This window comes from Gopherus evgoodei, chromosome 19, assembly GCF_007399415.2.
Source record: "Gopherus evgoodei ecotype Sinaloan lineage chromosome 19, rGopEvg1_v1.p, whole genome shotgun sequence".
In the NCBI taxonomy this organism is placed as follows: domain Eukaryota; kingdom Metazoa; phylum Chordata; order Testudines; family Testudinidae; genus Gopherus; species Gopherus evgoodei.
The window spans coordinates 13391500-13407693 of record NC_044340.1 but is presented as its reverse complement, the minus strand read 5'-3'; the positions used below and the strand labels follow the sequence as shown (position 1 = coordinate 13407693).

At 39.5% G+C, this 16194-nt stretch overlaps 1 protein-coding gene across 5 annotated transcripts in view; it reads left to right on the top strand.

Annotated features, from left to right (window-relative positions):
• Window positions 1-13628, top strand: part of JHY (junctional cadherin complex regulator) — a 33208-nt gene extending 19580 nt beyond the window's left edge. For 2 of the 5 annotated variants that reach the window (XM_030538583.1, XM_030538586.1), the window contains exons 5-9: window positions 1280-1992; window positions 3076-3358; window positions 7287-7367; window positions 11736-11861; window positions 12889-13627. In XM_030538583.1, the coding sequence (XP_030394443.1) occupies window positions 1280-1992; window positions 3076-3358; window positions 7287-7367; window positions 11736-11861; window positions 12889-13092 (1407 nt within the window). In that variant the 3' untranslated portion in view covers window positions 13093-13627. Of the gene's footprint in view, window positions 1-1279; window positions 1993-3075; window positions 3373-7286; window positions 7368-11735; window positions 11862-12888 lie in introns of those variants that run through there. The other 3 variants (XM_030538584.1, XM_030538585.1, XR_003997251.1) reach the window with 3 other exon arrangements.
• Window positions 13629-16194: the final 2566 nt, after the last annotated feature.

Genomic DNA, 16194 nt, shown 5'->3' with positions numbered 1-16194 from the left:
GATGAAATGGAGGATTTCAGTTCTGATGAAGATTAAATGGACTGAGAATGACTTTGTATATTACCTTTAAGGAAACCTATATCTTGCCTCAAAAGGAACAACACCTGGTGCCTTAACTGGGAAGATGATAAATCTTAAATAAACCCCAGATTTCAAGTATGTTGCTTTGGGTAGTGGGAGAAGTCTCACTGAATTTAAATTCCTGAATTGTTTGTTTGTTTGCTGGGATACATGTTCCAGGATTTACAAGCACATGAATACTTGGTTTAACAATTGAAACACTTTAAACCGTGCACATTGAGTTATTTCTTTGTCCACTGCAAACAAGCCTAAAAAATGCACCCTTTGAAAAGGTTGTGTGTAATCTAGACTGTGACTAGTGCTGTGAATATTAGCAGTAAGTAAAGGGTTGAATAACTGGAACTGAGACTACTACATGCAGACAATAACTCCAGGCAAGTCTCTTACTATATATATTGCTTTAACTTGCAATTCCAAAGACATTTAAGGACATATTTACACTAAATAAGTCACACTGGAAAAATACTTATTTCATCAATCTGGAGAGCTTTTGACCAATAATATGTCAGAGTAAAGCTCTGCCACTAGCTCCTTTTACAGTATTTTAATTTTTACTGTGTGGGAGAGGGAAATAATTGACTGCCTGTATTTTTATTTATTTCTACTAAAAAACAGACATTGCCATATAATTAAAATCATAAACAGCAATAGCAAATCAGAAGTTAACTCCTTCTGTCCACCTCCCATTTCCAAATCTAGCAACCAAACAACCAGTACACAGAGCCAAATTCTCTGCTGTTGTAAATTGGCACTCCTCTATTGAGGTCAATGAAAGTGTGCCAATTTACACCAGAAGAAAATCTGACTCCAAAATTGCTCAATTATACACTGGACCAGATCCACAGTTAGTATAAATTGAAGTAGCTCCAGTGAAGTTTACAGGTTTTCCACAGTTTACAGTAGCTGAAAATCTGGTCTACTATACATACAAGTGTAGTAAAGTAAAAACAAGACAGCACTTCAGCATATGGTTCACCTTAAGTACATGCTCAAGTCCCACTGACTTCTGTGGAATTTAAGCATATGCTTAAGTGCTGTTCTGAATTGGGGCCTAAGGTTTGTGCATGTAGAGAAGTCCCTGAATGAAAGATGGTGGTGCAGCAAAAGTATGTGTAAGTTTAGTATGTTTGTCTCTTCAAGATATCATTTAATATGCATGCAAAATGATCACCTGAGAGTTTCACAATACTCTTTTTAGGATCACCAAAATAAACGGCCCCAGGCAGACAGAACAAAATTAAATCGAGTGCTAAGAGAGAGATCTTTACCAGCAAATGATGTCCAGCATCCACCAGGAAGACTAGCAGAACCAAGACCTCAGTATCACACACATCGCAATGTATCAGAATTTGAGAACTTTCACATGGATTCGAACTCTTCTGAGGTGCTAGAACTTGAAAAAGATGACAATAATTCACTACATAGTTGGTTACCAACTAATCCCTTCGTTAATCCAATTACTCCTTTCATTAAGGCTAGTTCAGCAGCAGATTGGGAGACACACTCAAATATTATACAAAATAATTCAGATCTGGTAAACCTGAATCAGAAGCAAATCTCCATGAACTTGGCTTCATCTAGGCAGCATCTTGAACTAACAACGCATAAAAACACTACTGGGTTGAATTTATCTCCAGCATATATTAATGAAGAAAACAAGAAATATCAGCACAACTCCAGAAACAGACCTCCATATCATCAGCAACATTTACAGAATAGTTATGTTTTGGAGCCTCTTCCACCTGATGGGCACGCCATGGGGCACATGCTCCTAAACCAGAAAAGCATCATATCTACTTACAATGCTAATTTCCAAGAATCAGTAAAAGACCAAGTTTCAACTCAGAATCATAGAAAGCAATTTTATATAGACAAGAGCCATCACAACAACTCTGCTACCAACAGCTTGTGGTAAGGACCCATGTTTCAAAATGTTATTAGCATAATAGTACATGAGGCCAAGGAAGTCATATTAGAGAAGGCCAAGGAAGTGTTCAGAAAAAATCTGATACGTTCCACCACAGTAATTAATTCATAACGTATAGTTTGTTCATTAATGTTTGATTTAATAAACAGTTTAACACTATTTTTAAGCTTTGATCTTAGTGTGTTTGTACATGCAAGGACTACAAGATCAAGTTTAAGAATGGTAACTGAAAAACTGATATTAAAAGAGCAAAACAAAAAAACATTTAGTTGCATCATCCATAAACTGAGTCTAGAGGAGCCTGTTTGTACTCAACTTGTTTATACCAAAACTCAGTTTATGGCAAGGTGGAGTGAAAATCCCAAATTGCTTCAGTGCACTGCCGCTCATCTTTCAACACTTGCCTATACTGGTATTCTTCTTTAAAATCTTCCCCAGTTGCAGGCCCACCAGAAGTGGTCCTAGTGTATATAAGGTACAAGCAGCTGGTCGCATTTTTACCAATCCTGCACTTGCTCTGTTTATCAAATTCCCATCAAAGTCAAAGGTTTTGTGTGCCGAAGTTCTTAGAAGAATAAAATCTGAGACCGCTAGCATGAAAAAGGCATGAGAGGTTAAAACTATTTATATAGAGCTTGTGTGGATTGATGGTAATAAATGAAAAATCTACTTTCAATGAACGCAAAGGGCCTGATTTTCACCTACTTAAAAGGTCTGCTCCAAATCCCACTGAAATCAATGGATATCTTTTCATTGGCTTCAGTGAGCTTTGGATCAGGCCCAGACTTTGCCCCAATTGACTTCATGAAGTTATTCCTGGTATACATGGGTGTGTGAATGAGATCAGAATCAGTCACAAGTGGTCATGTTCACTTCTGATATCCTGAAAGCTTGCATGCGTAATTCAAAGAGTTGAAAATGTACCCAGCATACAATATCTAATGGTTTTCAAAATATGTTTGAATAGCAATGGCAATTTCAGTTTACAGATTGCTTATTGGGCCTTTGCATTGAGGTCTAAGTAAACACAATTTCCTTCTTTCATTTTGTTTTGTTTTAAAATTGAGGCCATCCCAGTCCAAACCGCTAGCAGGCCCTTCTCCAGCCACACAACTTATACAGACAATGGAACAACATCATCAAAAAATCTCTCATCTGGAAGACACTCACCTTGCTGAAAGGCAGTTCTCTGGCTTGTTTCCACCAGTAATCCCAAGGGTAGAAAGCGACACAGAGATTAATACAGAAAGAAGCGAAGGAAGCCAAGTGAAAATTAGTCGCAGCAACTCAGAAGGGTACCTGCTGCAAATGGAAAAGCAAAAACAGCTGAAAGAAAAAGGGACTGGGAAGGTAAGAAAATATGGGTGAGTTAGAAACCAATTTTATATTGCTGTTTCCTCCTCTGATTAAATTAGTACTTTGTGCTTGTTATCCATAGATCTCAAAGCGCTTTAAAAGGGGTATTATTCCCATTTTACAGAAAGGGAATTAATACTCCAAGAGGTTAAGTGACATGCCCAGCATCAAGCAACTCAGTGGCAGAAGCAGATATGGAAAAAGAAAATAACTAGTAGCTGACCTGACCTACTCACTCCCACACTTTATATTCCAAGGAGTTGAAGCAATTCACCACTGCATCTTTCCATTCCACTTTTCAGAGACGGTCACCTGCTAGAACACGTGGGGCACTGTTGATCCTTTAAGTTAGTCCTGTGCTAAAAAGGTTGAGAAAGGAGCCATTTGTATAGGACAGCAGGTAGTCAGGCCTCAAGTCTGAATAAGTTGTTATCCTTGTCATGCCCATTTACCAGTCAGATCAAATCTCTTGGTTTCCAAGGGAATTCAAACTGAACAACATTAAAAGTTACAGGATTTGTGAAGCTAATGTTATAAACATTATTCCAGGTCTTCTGACAATCCCATTCTGATCACTTATTAAAACTGAGCTCTTTGTCTCTTCTGTGTGTCCAAATTTCATACTGTAACCATTTAACGCCGATGTAATGGAACAGTATAAAGATATCCTTGTACACCCATGACAAATTAAATGTTTAAGAAGTTAGCTGGTCTGCACTGAGAAATGCAGCTAAGCTGGAATAATTATTCATGTGCTTCATCTAGGAGGCAGTTTGTGTATTGCTGCTTGACTGCCTCTAAGAAGGGTTAGCTGGATTAAGATAGTAACTACAGGGCAGATTTCCTTCCTTTTCCATTCCCTGTGTTCAAGCCATTGTTTTTTGTCCTTTTTTCCCCCCAATAACTTTCTCACAATTAAACGTCTGAAGAATTTTGTGGAGAATTGGATTGTTTATGTCTCACAGTACAACCCAGCTTCTCACATTAAACAGAAGTCCATACAAACACACCAAGGTCAAATTTAATTCACACATGTTTTGGCTTTGAAAATATAATGGAAATTACTACAGCTGCTTGAGAAAAACCTGGATTAATTCCATACAGCTAAATGGTTAACTCCTTGTATTAGCTTTAGTTTAAAAAACAATTATATAATTGTCCATTAAAAAAAGATTTCAGATACTTGACTCAAAACAAAAGTCTAATATTTCTAATAGAATATAGATTTCATTTGTTTGCCAGTTGGGTCTGACTTAAAACATCATCTGAAGAAAGTACTTCTTTGCTGGTAGAAATTCTTTTGGCATTTCTGTAGCCACTCCATTATTAGAATTACTACAGCAGAAGGCCAGAAAGAAAATAAAGCAAACCAGAGTCTGGATTATTAAGCATTTTCACTGGCACACTTTTAAAATTTTGCCCAGCTATAGAAGTTAATTGAGTCTGTTTGGAACAGATGTAACTTGATCCAGGAATGCCCAGCCCTCCCCAGACAAGCCAGAAAAGCACCTTATCCTGGAGCTAACATAGTGGATGGTTAGAAATGGATTAAGATTAAATTCTGGTTCCCCATACAAACAACTAAAAAAAGGGTTTTGCACGGGGGATCAGCACAGAGCAGAAGAGAAATGAAAGTGCTCCCAAGCAGGAGGGTGGGTGCAGTGCCCTTGTGTGGGCTTAGTTGAGGCCATTGCAACAAAAACATAGTATGTGATTCCACTAGCAATGACCTTCCTTTTTGCCTGCTCCAGCCAATTCACTTGTAAAGGTTTTGTTCCATACTAGTACTGTTAATTTTTAACCTTTTCAGGTGAATGATTGCTTCCAACTAAAAAGGGTGAAGGGGTGCTGCTCACAACACTGTCACGTGGCCAAATGAGGTTCCATATAGCAGTATTATTGGGAAAAAGTAAAGTTTGCAATCCCTAGTTATTAGGAACTGGGTTCAAAGTCAACCTAATTAGAAGGTTCTCATGTGACTTATGGCATTTCTGAGAATGGAAGTATAAGGGCACTCAAAGATGCAAGAAGAATTTGACTAGCCTCATGGGAAAACAGTGTCTAATTGTCGTGCACCACCAGGTTAATATTGTAAAGGAGTAGACTCATAGACTCATAGACTCCAGGACTGGAAGGGACCTCGAGAGGTCATCGAGTCCAGTCCCCTGCCCTCATGGCAGGACCAAATATTGTCTAGACCATCCCTGATAGACATTTATCTAACCTTCTCTTAAATATCTCCAGAGATGGAGATTCCACAACTTCCCTAGGCAATCTATTCCAGTGTTTAACTACCCTGACAATTAGGAACTTTTTCCTAATATCCAACCTAAATCTCCCTTGCTGCAGTTTAAGCCCATTGCTTCTTGTTCTATCATTGGAGGCTAAGGTGAACAAGTTTTCTCCCTCCTCCTGATGACACCCTTTTAGATACCTGAAAACTGCTATCATGTCCCCTCTCAGTCTTCTCTTTTCCAAACTAAACAAACCCAATTCCTTCAGCCTTCCTTCATAGATCATGTTCTCAAGACCTTTAATCATTCTCGTTGCTCTTCTCTGGACCCTCTCCAATTTCTCCACATCTTTCTTGAAATGCGGTACCCAGAACTGGACACAATACTCCAGCTGAGGCCTGACCAGCGCAGAGTAAAGCGGAAGAATGACTTCTCGTGTCTTGTTTACAACACACCTGTTAATGCATCCCAGAATCACATTTGCTTTTTTTGCAACAGTATCACACTGTTGACTCATATTAAACTTGTGGTCCACTATGACCCCTAGATCTCTTTCTGCCATTCTAAAATGACATACAGAGTCATTTTAGAAACTATTCCATATTGTTTTCATAAGATAAAGGGAATCTCTGACAACAGAGCACTTTGTTGATTGGATTTATGAGCTGTGGGATTTTTTCCAAGAAGTTTATTAATTTAAAGCTACCTGACCAGATTCTTCTCCGTTACGTCAGTGTAAATTAGGGGCAGCACTGATGACTTGAATGTAAATCAGGAATAATTTAACTTGTGTAACTGAGATCAGAATTACACTTAGTCTACCCAAACCATCTTCTAGAGCCTCTACCTTCGTCCCCAGGTCTTCCTCCCCTTCTGGGTGAAATCCTGACTCCACTGACTCTGGCCATTGATTTCAGTGAGTCCAGGATTCCACCTTGTGCCTTCTCTCCCCCCGCCGTCACTGACTTTGCTATCCCAGGCACAAGGGCTTTAGTTAGTTACCAGGAGAAGGATACATATGAACTTCTCTTTTATTACCGAAAACAGGGTGTTTTCTGTAGTTTTGCTACAGGGCTTTGTTCAAAAGTTCTGTTAATGTAATAACTGCCAAATGCATTGTCATTTTAAGCTGTTTAACAGAATTCAGCTCATGAAGTGCAAGACTGGCAAATTACAAAGTGGCAGGGGTTTGCCTGTTAGTCATTCAAATGCCTACATAATATGAGAAATTTTTAAAGGAATATTATCACAGGAAATAAATTACATTCATTCAACCTTAAGTTTGCTCACTTTACTCATAAAGCAAGTGCCAAAGTTAAGGTTGAGCATGCAACCCAAATTCTGCCCATTTTGTGCATATCCATTACACACCATCTTTAATTATGTGATCATATGCTGTAGTACAAGCGGAAATTATTCATGCACCTTAAATACACAAGCATTCATGTGAATGCTTTACATTTCAATAAACTGTCTTTATTTTCAAACTGTTTTCTGTACTCCCTGGCAAAAACTTTCAAAAAGGCAAACCCATTTTTCTCCTGTTCTGTGATTATACCTGGGAATGTAGTTTATAGTAGGACATACCTGCTGAGGGTAAAGACACCTTTAAGACTTTTGCATTACTGAGGGGGACTTTTGCCCTCTATGCCAACAGTTAAAGGAAGATGTATTTGATTCTGTCTTAGCCTTCTAGGCCAAGAAACTACATGAACCTGGATGTGAAGCTTGGAGGCCTTGGACCTGACTATGAAGCAGTCAGAGAGAAAGTAAGTGTCACAAATAGCATTTTGCCTGCCTTTTTTGTCTCAAAGTTATGCCAAGTAACCTGATGTAGAATGCACTGGAGATGAAAGCACAGTTGACAAAGTAATTTAAAACTCCCTAGTAGGTTATGCCCTTAACTCAAGCTAAATATTAAATTCCAAAGAGGACCGTCCTTCTGAGTGTTAGGAAAGCAATTAGTACATAGATGGGCATTACCATCAAATAAACAATAAAGATAATGTTCTGGTCAGGCATCTGTTAACCACGCCATTCATGAGTCCAACTAAGACAATAAAACAAAACAAAACGCTCAGATCTCTTGTACCAGTTAGGTTAAGAAGTAGCCCGTTTTTTTTTCCATGTGCATCTCTCTTGCCAGGTGCCCTCTCTGATCCATATAAACAATATTGATGCAGGTCCATGGCCACCTAGCACATCTTGCCTATCATTAGGCTGCACCCCATCGCTCTCTGGAATTTTTTATAGAACACTCAAACTTCCAGCCACCTGTGCTAAAAGAGACTCTCCTTAGCAATACAGGGTTTGTTACACAGCTGAACAATTCTGCTCATCCGTTAGCACTCATTCACACTAGCCAGTTCATTGCAAAACTATGTATAAATATGTGCTAGATTTCAAGACTTGGTTTTCACAAAACCCACAGGTAATTTTTATAGATTCATAAGTCGGAAGGGACCACTGTCATCATCTAGTCAGATATCATGCATAATATAGGATAGGATTTCCCTGAATTAATTATTCATTCAAGTGGTTGAACAAGAATATCTCAGTTAGAAAACCCATCACAACCACTGATAAGTCGTTCTAGTGGCTAATTACTCTCATTTAAATATATATACCTTATTTCTAGTCTCAATTTGTCTAGCTTTCAATCATTGGATTAACTTTCAGTCATTAGAGCTTGTTATATCTTTGTCTGCTAGATTACAGAACCCTTTACTATCAAACTAAGGCATGTTTTCCAATCCTTTAATTATTCTTGGGGCTCTTCTCTGAACTCTCTCCAATTTTTCATCAGCCTTCTTGAATGGTGGACACCAGACCTGGACACTATATTCCAGTAGCTGTTACACCAGTGCCAAATACAGAGGTCATATAATCTCCATATTCCTACTCAATATTCCTCTGTTTCTAAATCCAAGAGTCACATGAGCCCTTTATAGCCACAGCGTTGCGCTGGGAGCTGATCATCAGTTGATGGGCCACCGTGAACCCCAAGTCTTTTTTTCAGAGTCCCAGTTTCGCAAGATAGAGACCTCCATCCTGTAAATATGGCCTACATTCTTTGTTTCTAGATATGACCTTTCATTCAGCTATATTAATACATGTATTGATTGCACCTAGCTTGGCAAAAGAGCCAGATTATTCTGTAACAGCAACCCATCCTCTTCATTATTTACCACTCCCCCAATCTTTGTGTTTTCTGAAAACTTTATCAGTAATGACTTTATTTTCTTCCTAGTCATTACAAAAATATTAAATAGCATAGAATGAAGAACAAATCTTGAGGGACCTCATCAAAAATCATCAAATTGATGATTCTCCATTTACAGTTAGATTGAGACCTAACCCCACTTCAATAGGTGCCACTGATTTTGTATCATTCTAGTTTCTTAATCAAAATGTCATGTGGTACCAAGACATCTACATTTATTATACCACTATATTGTAGTAGCACATCCTCACCTCGTGGGCGCCCCTTTGTCTCTGGTAGCAGAGTTGCATGGAGTCCTTTTCTGTCTCCTCTGCCTTGGCTGTCTTTTGGACCTGCAGCAGCCTCTCTCAGTCTGTGTCTTCTCCTGACTCTCCCTCTGGGTGTTCTGTGGCTTGGCCTTCCAACCAAGTCACAAAAAATGTAAACCCCTGCCAGGGCAGCACGAGCAAGTCCAAATAAAAGTCCACACAAATCTTCAAAGTAACAGCCCTTCCGCCCCTCTCGGGCTTCACTTGTTAACTCTACCTCAGGCCTACCCCACCAGGAGCCTCAACTGCTAGTGTAGTTTGCTCCTCTGCTGTTTCCTGTCTATTAAACCCTATCCCAGGCCTTCTCTCCACCAGAGAGACCTGTCTTCTAGGCAGTCTCTCTTGACATGAGTTCCCTCAGTCTGCTTGTTAGGCCTAGCTCTGCCTCCTCTGGCCAGGAGGCAATTAGTCAATCGCCCCTCCCAGGTGCAGAGCATGACTAATTGGGTTTCTTTCCCTGGCCTTGCAGATGATGGAGATTATGCCCCATCACATACTTTTATCAACTCAGTTTGTAATCTCATTAAAAAAAGAAAACAAGTCAGTTTGAGAAGATCTATTTTCCATAACCCTGTGCTGAGTAACATTAATTATATTATCCATCTAAACCAGGGATCTCAAACTCAAATGACCATGAGGGCCACATGAGGACTAGTACATTGGTCCAAGGGCTGCATCACTCTCTCTCTCTCTCTCTCTCTCTCTCTCTCACACACACACACACACACACACACACACACACACACACACACACACACACACACGTGCTCCCGGCCCTGCCCCCACTCTACCCCTTTCATGAGTCCCTGCCCCTGCCCCACCTCTTCCCACTGCTTCCCCTCTATTCCAACCCCTTCCCCAAATCCCCGCCCCACCTCTTCGCTGCATCCTCCCCTGAGCGTGCGGCTTCCCGCTCCTCCCTCCTGGAAAGAACAGCTGTTTGGCAGCGGGAAGCACTTGGAAGTAGGCAGAGGAGAGGGGATGTGGCGCACTGGGAGGGATTGGGAGCGGCAGGTGAGGGGAGCTTGGCGGCCACAGGAAATAACTTGGGGTGGGGGCACAGGAAGCTTGCCGGGCCGCGTGTTTGAGACCCCTGATCTAAACTCTTTATTACAGTCCCATATCAGCTATTCCATTACATTGTGGAGGATCTATGTCCGACTGACAGCCTACCATTACCAAGGACATCTATTTTACCTTTTTTTAAAATATTGCCACAACAAAAGTGTTCTTCCAGTGCTCTGGATCTTCTCCAGTGTGCTAAGACTTGTTCACTACCAACATTAATAGTCCAAATTTCCTTTGATATCATGGATATCTGTCCAGAAAACTCATGCATGCACATAAAAACATAGAAGTGTATAATAGAAGGAGGGACAATTATATCTCTGATAGATTCATTCCTCTAGTTTTGTAGCTCCCAGAAGCAGGTATCCATTAAAGGAATTTTCAGCAGGTGAGTATACAACTGAAGGCAAGTCCAAACTGCTTTGTTCTTCCTGTGGTAGTTGAAATGTACAGGAATGACTTTAACATGATTGAGCTGCACTGTCATTCACAGTCCAGAAGACAGTCTTATTGAACCTTGGAAGAGAAAATGAAAGTAAATACAGTAAAGTAAGTGCAACAGGGAAGTAGCTGAATGCACATTACTCACTATTAAGCAAACCTCTGATCTTACTGTGCCAAAGAGGAGATGATTGTCAGAGAAAGAGTCTGAATGAAAAATATCATTTGACCTCTTCACTGCCAGTGACTTTACTAGTTACATTAAGCAGATATACATCTCACGTGCTGCAGAACATATCCTGCGTGCTCTTGCACCTCACTGATAAGACAACAACTATTTATATTTATATAGCATCCTTCACAGAAATATCGCAGAGCATTGCGTAGCGAAAATGATAAAATCAGCAGCCCTTTGACAGTTTAAAAGCTACAGTGATTTCTTCAGCCTTACAGTAAATGAGATAGATTGGTCATCTCAAATCTATATCAATAGAGAGAGGTGCATTGCTACAAAATGGCCTTCGTCCATACAGCAGAGGGTTCTGTCTCTTTTTAACACTTTGGCAACATTTGTATAGCTTGTCATGCCAATAAAGTGTTATTAAATTACAATGGGGGGAAAAATGAATGTTGACACCAGCGCCTAACTGGGGCAAACTAAAATACCATGCTGAGCCTGAGAGTAACAAATGATTGGAAACAGAGACAGAAAATGAGTTAAATAAATGGACTACAGTTATTCAAGGCTTTAAATGCAGTAGAAGGACTTTAAAAATCAATGCAAAACTGCACAGGTAGCTAGTGCAACCATTTTAGAATGGAAGTAATATGCTGAAACAGGTATGTGGTAATAAAGAGGCAAGCTGCTCCATTTTCAAGTAGCTGCATCCTCGATATAACAAAGGAGGAGCTCTTGAAAATAAAGAATTACAGTTCTCTAACCTTGAAAAACTAGATTTTTAAGAAGTTCTTGCTGAGCAATGATTAGTGGCATTTTAAACAGCCTCACGGGCGTAAATGGGAAAGTCCAGCAGTAAAGCGGTTAATAAACTGGTCCCTCAAAACCTTAAATAACCATTAAATATTTCACTTGCCAGACTGAAAAGTTAAATAAGCAAAAGGAATATGCAAAGCAAGTTAAGGAATACAACATGAAGAACGTTGCTACTGCACAGAAATCACCAGCAAAACCTCCGATCAAGTCATCATTATCAAGACATAAGGTCAGACTGGAAAGCATCTCATTAGATGGGGCTAGAACTCTCATTAAAGTGAGAGGAAGAGGGCTTGAGAGACTGGACTCTGCATGTGTCCATGGACCTCCGAGAACCATGGAAAGTGAATTCCTAGAAAAAATTTGGGTTGGATGCCAAAAGAGGTCTCCCATTGCCATTTTTATAGTCTTTTAAAACAATCCCAGACACTTCTAATACAGAGAGTTCCTCAAGATCACTTACCTATTAATTATTTTTGTACATTCCTCATTGTATTCCTTCTCTTGTCAAGAAATTTATCAGCCTTCAAACTAACCGGAATGAAATTGGAAAGGGACTCCACTTACATCAGTCTAAGCTTTGATTTTAAAGTCTTCAAAGTATCTCAACATCTTATCATTTTAGACCTTTTGTAATGTACATTTTGGGGAAGGGAGGGGGGGTCTATTATAGAATAAATCTCTGGTTTCTGAAACCTGCCACATTTAGGCTATGAGGAACTCACTGCCACAAGGTATCACTGAGCACAAGAGCGCAACAGGAATCAAAAAAACAGAATTGATATTTATAAAGGCTTGTGAGAATATACAAAATTATAATAGTAAATACTATTTTTGTTATAAAAAGTTTTGGAAGGGATATAAACCTGCATGCTTCAAGGCATAAGGCAACGTCTAACTCAGGGATCAGCAACCTTTGGCATGCAGTCCGTCAGGGAAAGTCACTGGTGGGCCAGGATGGTTTGTTTACCTGCAGCATCCACAGGTTTGGCCGATTGCAGCTCCCACTAGCTGCAGTTTACTGTCCTAGGCCAATGGCGGCTGCAGGAAATGGCACGGGCCAAGGGATGTGCTGGCCGCTGTGGAGTTTCTTGCACCCGCCTTTAAAGCATCTGGTACTGGTCACTTCAAGATATGGAATTATTCCATCATTAATCTGATCTAATATGAAAATTCTTATGTTCTCCTGCCATTTTAAAAGTGTTGTTCTGATTTTGTTGTTAATTTCAAACTTCTTTCAATCTTTATATTATTAGGCTCTGGAATATGCTAAGAAGATTCCTAAACCAAAACCTTTCTCAGCAAAACAATCAGTTGAAGAACCAAAAGAGGAAAGAACTCCAGCACATACTTTAAAAGGACAGAATTTACCTCAGATTTCGTCACTGAAAACTCTGCAAAACAGGCATGAAATAGAGAAGCAAGTTGTGGATGCTTTCAAAACCCTTCACATTTTATAATAAGTTTGAAATTATTAGGGAGCTGTAGAGGGTAGACAGTATCTGAACTGTTTACATGGTGCATTAAATTATGTATGTTTCCCAGATACAGAATTTCAGGACTCCACTACTTAAATAAGAGCCTCTACCATCAAAAAAAAATTGATTTCAAAAGGTGAAATATTTTCAGATCAACTGTGCTTATTTTAGTCTAATTTTACTATAGCCAAATTATTATTTTTTAAAACATAATCTTTATTTTAGAATAGAATTATTTTTATTCTATTTTTTCCTTCCTTGGAATATCCTGATTCAGTTGCTGCCTCTTTCTGAGCAGTTATCCAGAAAGAGTGTCGAGTGGATTTTGGTGCCTACAGGGTTCAGTAGGAGTTTTGTGAATTGCAGCAGAACCTAAACATGGGACTTTGATGCCTAAACACATTTGCAAATCTAGCTCTGTATGTCCTATTAGTCTTTCCCAAAATGCTCGTTCTTTTTATGCTGTGAAATCAACCTACAGCTACTTACTAAAACATTTTTTATATTTTACATAATAAACTTTTAAAAGTATTTCCATCAAACCTAAAAACCATCTGAGTAACTCTGTGGATGTGTCTATCATTATTTCTCTTAATATAACTTGAACTGAAATGAAAACAAGACCATTTCCATGATGCTCACTGAGCCATTGACCAAAGAGACATGAATTAATGATAAAATATTTTAGCTCTGGCCCACGTTTCCATGACTGGGAGTAGACAGGTGTCAGAGATATTAGCAGCAATATATGATTAAAGAGCACCTTGTGTGTATATGGTGCTTTCCAAACACATAAGCCCTAGACCCTGCTCCAAAGCAGCTGACTGCTGGTTTTAGACAGATAAGTACAATACAATGGTAAAATAAGAGAGACCAAAGATGGCAGAGGAAGATCTGCACAGAAGGCTTCATTTACAGAGAAGGTAGACAGGTTTCAGAGTGGTAGCCGTGTTAGTCTGTATCAGCAAAAACAACGAGGAATCCTTGTGGCATCTTAGAGACTAACAACACATTTATTTGGGCATAAGCTTTTGTGGGCTAAAGCCCACTTCATCAGATGCCTGGAGAGGAAAATACAGTAGGAAGATATATATAGCAGTACATGAAAAGATGGGGGTTGCCTTACCCAGTGCAGGGGGTCGAGACAAATCAGTTAAAGTGGGCTATTATCAACAGGATGAAAAATCACTTTTGTAGTGGTAATCAGGGGGGCTCATTTCAAACAGTTCAGAAGGTAGAGAGAGCAGTGGGGCTTGCTACATCAGCAGTGGGATCCAAAACCTCCTAAAATCAATGGAAATACTCTCTCTGCCTTAAATGGGCCGGGGGGTGGGAAGCCATTCCAAATATAGTGGCATCACGAATAAAGCCATAAAGCTGAGAGTGGGAGAAGGTGACAAAGGAAGCAACTGAGAGGATTTGTAGGAGCACAGAGTGAGTAGCAGGAAAGAGAGTTGGGATGTAGAGCAAGGCAAAAAATGTGAGGACTTTTGAAGGTGAAGACAGAGAGCTTGAACTGGATGCGATAAAAGAAAAAAAGCCAGATTCAGCATTGTCCCATGGTCAGGGCACTGGACTAGGGTTGGTCACTTGATTTCTGTTTACAGTTCTGCCCTGGACATGCTGTGTGACCTTGAACAAGTCACTTCACCTCTCTGTACATGGGTACTGCCCCTGCTACCCCCACTCAGATCCCCTGGATATGTATTCAGATGGCTAGCGCAAGCTGCTGCCTGTTCCCAGCTATCTCACTATTTTTAGCACACTAGCTCAAGCAGAGCTAGACTGTGCATATCTGTTTGAGCTGGGAAGCACAGTCCCAGCTGCAGTATAGATCTGCCCTAAATATATGTAAAGTGCCAAGCACAGTGGGGTCTGATTTCTTTGGAGCCCTTATATGCTACATAAGAAAAATAAACTAGTTAAGAGATGTAAGGAGGGAAAGACGTGGTCAGAATGATGGAAAAGGAAAATGTAATCAAGTCTTGTAAGGAAAAAAGACAGAAGTCTGACCCAGTCCCAGCAGTTAAGCCAGAGCTGATTCTTTCATGTTTTATATAATGTAGTAATCTCTAATTTTTCGCCCAACAATTTTACAGGTTTGGGACCTTAACAAGTTTTTAATTTAAATACTTGTGCCGGATTTAATTTAAAAGTAAACCGGTACATCTTAAATTAAAAAGGGGGGAAAAGACAACCACCTCATTGTATTACCTTAATATCCGCAACATTTTCTTTCTTTAAAACAAACAAAGAGGAAGCTGTTGGCAGATTGTTCAGGAACGAAGCCAAACTAAAACGCTCCCAATAATGAAGAAAGTAAAACATGAACCAAACACAGGCCATCAATAGTGATACAATAATTAATTACGCAATTGTTTCTTCCTTATTGGTTCATGATTCATTGTCACAACATCACAGCAAGCCCACGAGTTTAGAGCCTCATCTAGGGCAGGAAAATGCAGACAAGTAATGGCTCTTCATCTAGACAATCTGTTATTAGCTAGAAGTAGTCTGAAGATACACTGAGAAACTGAGCAGAACACTGAGGCTAATCAAGAATTACACTTTTGATAGGAAACAGCCTTTAACAGATTAAGTGTAAGATAATAAACAGATGTGATTCTTATGATGGTTCTGCTTCTTTAACTGCGTAAACGAAGAATTAAATCCACAGATGAAACATGATAAGGAAACGCACAGAAAAGGAGTGTTGGAGAACACATACTAAACATCTTTTTGAAAGTAGGCAATTTCTGCAGGTTCTTGTTGACTCTTGGGTTTGTTTTCATCATACATTGTCTGCATAATAGATATAGAATCCTGGTCCTGACTCCATAGTTATGATTGCATCCAGGTTCCATCATAAGCCCCACCCCCAATATATTTAACTGTGAATATTTGGCCTGAAAATTGCCTGATTTACTCTCCGGGCAAAGGAGAATTTTCCTGACAAGTTTCCAAAGAAAAAACAAAAATTCAAAAATAACCTGGATTTGAAATTTTGACCAGTATCTTAAATTCCTTTGGATCCTACTAGCCCCAAAATGCCTAGTTACTACTCCTTCATACTTTCTGTGCAGT